Source organism: Harpegnathos saltator, unplaced genomic scaffold (assembly GCF_003227715.2).
Source record: "Harpegnathos saltator strain DR-91 unplaced genomic scaffold, Hsal_v8.6 scaffold254, whole genome shotgun sequence".
Taxonomy (NCBI): Eukaryota; Metazoa; Arthropoda; class Insecta; order Hymenoptera; family Formicidae; genus Harpegnathos; species Harpegnathos saltator.
Window position 1 is genome coordinate 154438 of NW_020230044.1, and position 8063 is coordinate 162500.

The window sequence follows — 8063 nt, forward strand, 5'->3', positions numbered from 1 at the left end:
CGCTTGAACGCGATAAGATCTAGAATTTTTCCGGAACGTTCGAATATTCTGGACACTCGGGTCTTTCTACATATATCACGGTGTGAATAGTCCAACTCTCGTTCTTGTTGTAAAGCAACTATCTATCTCGGAATCCAGATTCCTTAGATTCTGAGTGATGCAGATTCTAAATCATTCAGCAGTCGCTTGTATAGATTATTTCATGTTTCAGGGATTTTTTGAATCCTGTTCGGCTCCGTAATTCTTTTCATTCCGGTTACTTGATGATAACAACATCCAAGACGAGAAGGAAAGAAAAAGAGAGAGAGAGAGAGAGGGAGGGAGGGGGAGAGAGAGAGAGAGAGAGAGAGGGAGAGAAAGAGAGGGAGGGAGGGAGGGAGAGAGGGAGAGGGGGAGAGAGAGGGAGAGGGGGGAGAGAGAGAGAGAGAGAGAGAGAGCTCCTCTTACTCAGAGTAATCTCAAACACTCTTCACATGGCACTACCACTTTGCAATAATACCTCTATTTTTCCACAATTTTCACCTGATCCATCATCTCCAATATCTCGCGCTCAATGCTAACTATCGTCTCATCTAATCTACCTCTCCCTTCTCTTCCTACCTGCCTATTGTCTCGTATACAGTTCACTCGTTCGATTGACATTATAATGATCGTGTTATCGATCAGCAGCTTCTTCACCTGTCAAGCGAAATCGAAGATAAAATCTCGACAACCACGATTCCTCTTTTATTGTCGATTGCTTTTTACATTTTACATTATATATTCATGCAACTTGGTTTAGTACATCAGAGCTAGTCAGATCATCAGATTTCTCTCTCTCTCTCTCTCTCTCTCTCTTCCCCTCTCTTATTATCCGCCCGTCTAAATATCAATTACTATTTGAAGCACATTCTCTTGACTTGTTTCAAGAGAATGCAAAGTCTAAAAACGCAAGCAGCGTTCTCTTTTATGTCTCGTTTTCCATTCTCTTTCTTCTTTATTCTTTTCTATTTTTTTCTTCTTTGACGCGCATACGCTACCTTCCAGATCTTTCACAAAGAGGTCTAAGACAGCCAGGAGTTATATACAAAATCTAGAATCCACGCAATTTAGATCCTGGAGTAAGCTCCTCAGTCCTTCGTTTCCTTCAGCTTTGAATCCCACCGATATGGACCGATGGACTCCCTGCTCCTCTCAGTCTCCCCGCGTTCGCTCCATATCCACCCACCGTTCTCATCGTATTCACCCTTCATCCGAAGACTTTCTATCCGAATCCACGTCGGCACTCTCCGCGATTCTTCGTTGCGCATCATCCGAACGGCAGGAATACCATCTCCAAGTCCGCTCGTGTCCCGTAGCAGCTCCCGCCACCTGGTCCAGGATTCGTCCTCTTTCCGTCCTCGGTCTCACCCTACCCGCGCTACCCCAGCCGAGGGATTTCGCATCTCGATGCCGCTTCTATCCCCGCGGCGGCGTTGCGAGGAAGCCGCCGGCGCGGCCGGCGCGCGTTATTGATTTGACAGGAATGACGGGAAATGGCGCAGGAATCGATAAGAGGTGGTCCAAGCTGCTGGTGCGCGCTGCGCGGGGGTGCGCTGATGCGCGCGCGCGCGCGAGGAAGAACGCTGGTACAGAGTGAGCGAGCGAGCAAGCGAGCGAGCGGAGACCCGTGTGGGGTTGGTATAGTAGGTGGAGGGAGATGGCGAGGGTCGAGAGGGCGGCAGCGGGGGTAGAGAGAGGGAGCGGAGAATATTTTCATACTCCAGACTCCCGGCGTAGGTAGAAGATGGCAGCCGAGGCGTGATTCGGTCCGGGCAGTTTCTCTCTTCTAGCCGCGCGCGCGCGAGAGTAAGGCCGCAATCTGCTTCGGGAAGAAGGAGAAGCAGAGAAGAAGGAGAAGAAAAAGAAGAAGAAGCAGAGAAGAAAAAGAAGAAAAGGAAGAAGAAGCAGAGAAGAAGAAGAAGAAGAAGAAAAAGAAAAAGAGAAGAAGCAGAAGGAGGAGGAGGAGAAGGAAGAGGAAGAGGAAGAGGAGGAGGAGAAGGAGGAGAAAGAAGGAAAAGAAGAAGAAGAAGAAGAAGAAGAAGAAGAAGAAGGAAAAGAAGAAGAAGCTGCCATTGCAAAGTGTGCTCTCCTTTCGTGGTTCTCCTTGTTATCGTCGCTCGTGTTCGTGGCTCAGAAACCTCGAAGGAAAACAGCCGCGGAAGATGATTTGAAGATAGACGTACAGAGGCGAGCGAGCGAGCGAGCCAGAGAGAGAGAGAGAGAGAGAGAGAGAGAGAGAGAGAGAGAGAGAGAGAGAGAGAGAGAGAGAGAGAGAGGCGAGCAACAAAAGACTGGTTGACTGACTGACTGACTGATGGACTGACTGACTGACTGACTGACTGACTGACTGACTGACTGACTGACTGACTGACTGACTGACTGACTGATTGACTGACTGACTGACTGACTGACTGACTGACTGACGACTGACTGACTGACTGACTGACTGACTGACTGACTGACTGACTGACTGACTGACTGACTGACTGACTGACTGACTGACTGACTGACTGACTGACTGACTGACTGACTGACTGACTGACTGACTGACTGACTGATTGACTGATTGACTGACTGACTGAATTTGGAAGAAGGAGAGACGAGAAACAGACGAGAGAGAGAGAGAGAGAGAGAGACAAGAGAGAGACGAGAGAGAGAGAGAGGGAGAAAGAGAGGGAGAGGAAAAAAGGCAAAGGGGCAGAGTAAGAGTGACTCGTTTCACCGGCTACGCTTCGCTCGCGCGACGTGTCTATTTCGCTGTTTTTCTGTCGTTTTTTCGTCAAATATATATATATATATATATATACATATATACATATATATATATATATATATATGTATATGTATATATATCAGTAGCCTTGCACGCGCGCGCGCGCGTACGTCTCGCATCCCGCAGATAACGGTACGATAACGGTATACCAACGTCAGGAAGACCGGCTCTCGTGAGGATCGCTCTGATCCACTTTAATCCGCTCCGTTCCACGATTCGCTCGGCTCCGCGTGCATCTGATGAGCGAGGAGGTGGTAGACGTCGGTGATTATGCGCGTAATGAGTAATCCTATAAAGCCCGTTGGGATCGCAGCAGCCGCCATCGCAGTGTTTCACGAGCGTCATGTAATATGGAATTAAACAATGTTGTTAAGACGTAAACATGTTCTGGCTACACTGTGGACTCTTTGTTCTCGTGATTGCCGTACCTGGATTTATTAGCAGCTTAGCCGACACCACGTCCAAGCGAGGTAACGCCTGCCTGTCTACTTACCTACTGTCTACTTGCCTGCCTGTTTGACTGCCTGCCTGCCTGCCTGCCTGCCTGCCTGCCTGCCTGCCTGCCTGCCTGCCTGCCTGCCTGCCTGCCTGCCTGCCTGCCTGCCTGCCTGCCCTGCCTGCCTGCCTGCCTGCCTGCCTGCCTGCCTGCCTGCCTGCCTGCCTGCCTGCCTGCCCTGCCTGCCTGCCTGCCTGCCTGCCTGCCTGCCTGCCTGCCTGCCTGCCTGCCTGCCTGCCTGCCTGCCTGCCTGCCTGCCTGCCTGCCTGCCTGCCTGCCTGCCTGCCTGCCTGCCTGCCTGCCTGCCTGCCTGCCTGCCTGCCTGCCTGCCTGCCTGCCTGCCTGCTGCCTGCCTGCCTGCCTGCCTGCCTGCCTGCCTGCCTGCCTGCCTGCCTGCCTGCCTGCCTGCCTGCCTGCTTGCCTGCCTGCCTGCCTGCTTGCCTGTCTGCTTGCCTACCTGCCTACCTGCCTGCCTGCCTACCTGCCTGCTTGCCTGTCTGTCTGTCTGCCTGCCTGCCTGCCTGCCTATCTGCCTGCCTGCCTGCCTGCCTATCTGCCTGCCTGCCTACCTGCCTACCTGCCTGCCTACCTGCCTGCTTGCCTGTCTGTCTGCCTGCCTGCTTGCCTGCCTATCTGCCTGCCTGCCTGCCTGCTTGCCTGTCTGCTTGCCTGTCTGCCTGCCTGCTTGCCTGCCTGCCTGCCTAATTGCCTGCTTGCCTGTCTGTCTGCATGCCTATCTGTATCTTGTGTTACCGCTTGTTCGGATAGATAGCTGAGTATATTGGTAGCTGGGATTTACGATTGAGTGGAAATGGCCTGTAAAAGTTGATGAACTATTCGGCCCAATCGGCCTGAATTCTTTACCAAGCGACCATGTTTGTCGGCCCGGGGAGCTGAATGCACTCGTTTCGATCAGCAGAGAAAGATGGTGACCCGACGAGTAGTTCGACATAAGATATAAGCAATTATTTATCAAGTCAACCGGCAGCCATGTCTCTCTATATAGATGGCCGCTTCTATGAATGGATATATCGTGATGACCTTTATGATATCGTATTTATCCCCTTGCGTACTTTGCTCGACTACCTTCTAATATCTCAGTAATGCCAGTATAGGTAGTATCCGAGAATGAGGGACTGAACTTGTGACCGACGGAAGGGGTTGTATCTCAAGCATATTGTATAATTATTTTTCTCGTAATTCGTAATGTTGGGCATAACCGGATAGATGATCATAAGTATTTCAATGAATGCAAAAAAATGTGCGTCGAATCTAATAAACAGTTTGATGTAAAACCTGTTCAAGTGATTGTGATGTCGTCGATAAGCACGTCTATGACGAGCTCGGTCTATAATGGGTCTATAATCTCGCCCGGGAAGAATAATAATTTGATTCACAATTTGTCACGACAACGAGAATATTTTCCCGTGTAACTTATTTCCGTGATATCAATCTGGACAGGGTGCAATCATATCGGGCGGCATGGTTGGCGGTTAAACGCTCTTGTCGCTGAATTAGTCTGAATTACTCATCGTATAGCCGAGCTCATGTTTGTTTATGCGGTTAAATAGGCCGTTAATTTTAATTATTTAACTATGCGCTATATACATATAGATATTTTTGCGTTTTGTCTCGTTGATTATGTTCTCCAAGTTCTAGAGTCTCTCGAATTTCTAAGTCTCAAGTTGTCGCCGATTTCTTTGTTCTTCGAGCTGTGGCTTGTTCGATTTTAGATGAATTAACTTTCAGTTTCCTCTGTTGCCGGATATATTTTAAGTTTTAGCTTTCTCGAATCCAAAGTAATTTTGATCTTTGATCCCTTGAATTATAGAATTATATTTCATTTAAAATCCGTCTTTTTAGCGACAGAGAACCTACGATGATGCGCACGAGAATCTCGGAATCTGAGAAAAACACGCGATTAGGAAATTTAGAATTTAAATAATTTGATACCTACAGATTGGATGCACATGCATATATATATATATATATATATATATATATCCTTTTTTTGTAAAGAAAATTTAAGTACGGCGGTATTCAAGAATCTCGACAATCTAAAGTATTTCTTACGATTGTGATATAATAGAATTCATGAGATTATAAACCTAGAATCTAAACAAATTCGATATTGAGTAACGACGTTTGTAAAAAAAAAAGGAAGAGAGGAAGGAGAAGGAATTGGAAAGGAGAGGAAAGGAAAAACAAAAGGGAAAAACTGAAAAATTTAAGATATTTTAGGAATTTTTGTCTATAAAGTCCCAGACCAGACTGAGAGAAAGAGAGAGAGAGAGAGAGAGAGAGAGAGAGAGAGAGAGAGAGAGGAGCGCTCGATCGAGTTCACCCAAGTCGTTTTCAAGACGCTGCAGAGCTTGCGTTCTCTCTGCAAGGTTCTCCACCAAGGTAGGGCGAGTACCCTATCGCGGTGCAACTCTCGGCCTCTTAAATTATCGAGTTAAATTCTTACATTCTCGACTCCTCTCGGGTTTTTGAAATCTTTATAATCCGGAGTTCTCAGATCCTCGAACTCTTCCGCTCTCAATTTTCTGCATTCACATATTATTACACTCTGTTACACCTTCCGCTTCATCGAATTTTCACAGCTTTAATTTCTCGGATCCATGAATCTTAATGCTGTCGAGTCCTTAAATCCTCCTCGAGTCCTCGCGTAACAATCTTCTTGGACCTCCCGAATCTTGGAGGGAAACATCAGTTTCCTCCCTTTTTTGGCGACTTGTGCCTCTTATTACGTGTCCTCCTCCCTCCTCAAAACTCCTCCCTACGTCCCGTAATCTGCCAATTAATTGTCAGGCACATGTGTGGCACTCGTATTCGTACGTAGGATATTGGCTCGTCGCGATATGTTGACGATCCTTTATCTCTATTGTGTATGATATCTCTCGCTCGTTACGCGCACATTTTATTACCTTACAGCGATATATAGATAGATAGATAGATAGGTACAAACATAAGGGACAAATACGCAAATACTAGCACAAAGTAAAGTATGATTCAGCATAACTCGCGGCCAGAATGATATACAATGAATATTTCACGTTGCGATGAGAAAGAGAGAAAAGAAAGGAAAGAAGAGAGAAAAAACACAAGAGAAAAGAAAAAAGAGAGAAAACAGAAGAGAGAGAGAGAGAGAGAGAGAGAGAGAGAGAGAGAGAGAGGAGGGGAGAGGGACGAGGCGGGAGCGGGGAAGAACGCGGAACACAGACGGCGGATTCGTTTGTTGTTTCGTTGATATTTAATAGCGAGCACTCCGGTGCGTTCGGTTTTTGAAAAATTACCAGGCGTTAGCTCACGCGGCATATATAATATCCGCGATAAGCCTGCAGCCTCGTTACCATTGTACAAGAAGCATCTTATTAATTCCGCTTATTAATTTCCGCGGAATAAAAAACGCTAACCGCGCGTGGCGCGCCTCGTGAATTCCACGGATTCGCGCGTTTTGGCGTATTCGTCGGCGGAAAATGTGCGAATATAGATCAGCGGAACGACGGTGCTTACGAGCGTATGGCACGCGGATTTTCCGGAACGGTCGGGAAAACGTCGGGCGACGTCGGGCGTCGGAATGTACGTAATCGTTACGTACATTTCCGTCGGTCTTCAAATCCTGCCGCTGCATTATTCATAATGTTATCGCGCGGAATTACTCCGCGCGAGAGCGCGAGTACGCTCGCTTTGCATGTCGCGCGATCTGCCGCCGCCCATCGCGTAAAACTGCGAGCACGCGAATGTGCGCTTTGCACATGCATCATCGCATGTAGTCGCTTATCGTGCCGTCGATTTCCCCAACGTCGACGACGATGCGACGGCAATGCGACGATGTATCGCATCCTCTGATAAATGTAGGATATTCCTTCGCGTTCCTTCGCGTTCAAAGGAGTCAAATTTTTGTAAAATTTGAGAAAGAGAAGGTATAAATTCTTCTTCTTTGTTCGCAAGAAGAGAGAGTACTTTTCTCGCTTCTCTCATACGCATACGAAACGCACACTAATAATAATCGGCATATCAGGCACAATCACCGATTGAACGCGTAGTTTTGAAACGCTATGAAATTTTAACCGGACGGATTTTTCCCGTCGATGGGACTTTTTTCTCTCTTCTTTCTTTCTTTTCTTCTTTTTCTTCTTTAGCTACGGGAGAGGGAATGGTGGATTTTGGAAATTGCGCAGTTTGAACGACGCGTGATTCATTTGCCTGCGCGTCGGTGAGTAATTAATTCGGCAAAATGGCTGTTCGCAAATGGCATCACACAATTATATTTATGCATGTAAATTATGCATGTAAAGATCGAGCCGCTTCGACACACGATAATCATAAAATATTTATAAGCTTCTTGGAAAGTAATTTCGAAAAGGAACACAGCTTCTCGCGTGGCCGTCGATAAATATTTTAATGCGTTCTTACGCGGTCAGAAGGTGAGCGATTGAAGCAAATTGGAGCAAATTGAACAATAACGCGCCCTTTCTCCTTGGTTTTCTTCCTGTGTCCGAGCCACTTAAGATCGCGAAAATGAAGGGAATATTATGAACGAATAACACAATTTTGTTTCTAAGTCAATTCAGTTTCAACAAAACAAGTAAAACTCTCGATTGGTTCTTAGTAATGTAAAGTCTCACTTAACGCACAACAAAAAGTGCACAAACAAAAACTGCGCAGCAGAGATAATGCGAGATAATGAAATTTTCGTTAAGGAGAGATCGATGTTGAGAATTGTGCTTCGCAGGAGACGCAAGTGCGACACTGCCGGCAAGGTTTTAT

General features: G+C 46.9%; 1 protein-coding gene across 19 annotated transcripts in view; it reads left to right on the forward strand.

The window, feature by feature from the left end:
* Nucleotides 1–2023: 2023 nt before the first annotated feature.
* mmd (disintegrin and metalloproteinase domain-containing protein mind-meld) overlaps nt 2024–8063 on the forward strand; it is a 44319-nt gene continuing 38279 nt past the window's right edge. For 13 of the 19 annotated variants that reach the window (XM_025299178.1, XM_025299180.1, XM_025299177.1 and 10 more), the window contains exon 1: nt 2878–3264. In XM_025299178.1, coding sequence (XP_025154963.1) covers nt 3177–3264 — 88 coding nt within the window. In that variant the 5' untranslated portion in view covers nt 2878–3176. Of the gene's footprint in view, nt 2201–2877; nt 3265–8063 lie in introns of those variants that run through there. The other 6 variants (XM_025299172.1, XM_019840904.2, XM_025299173.1 and 3 more) reach the window with 6 other exon arrangements.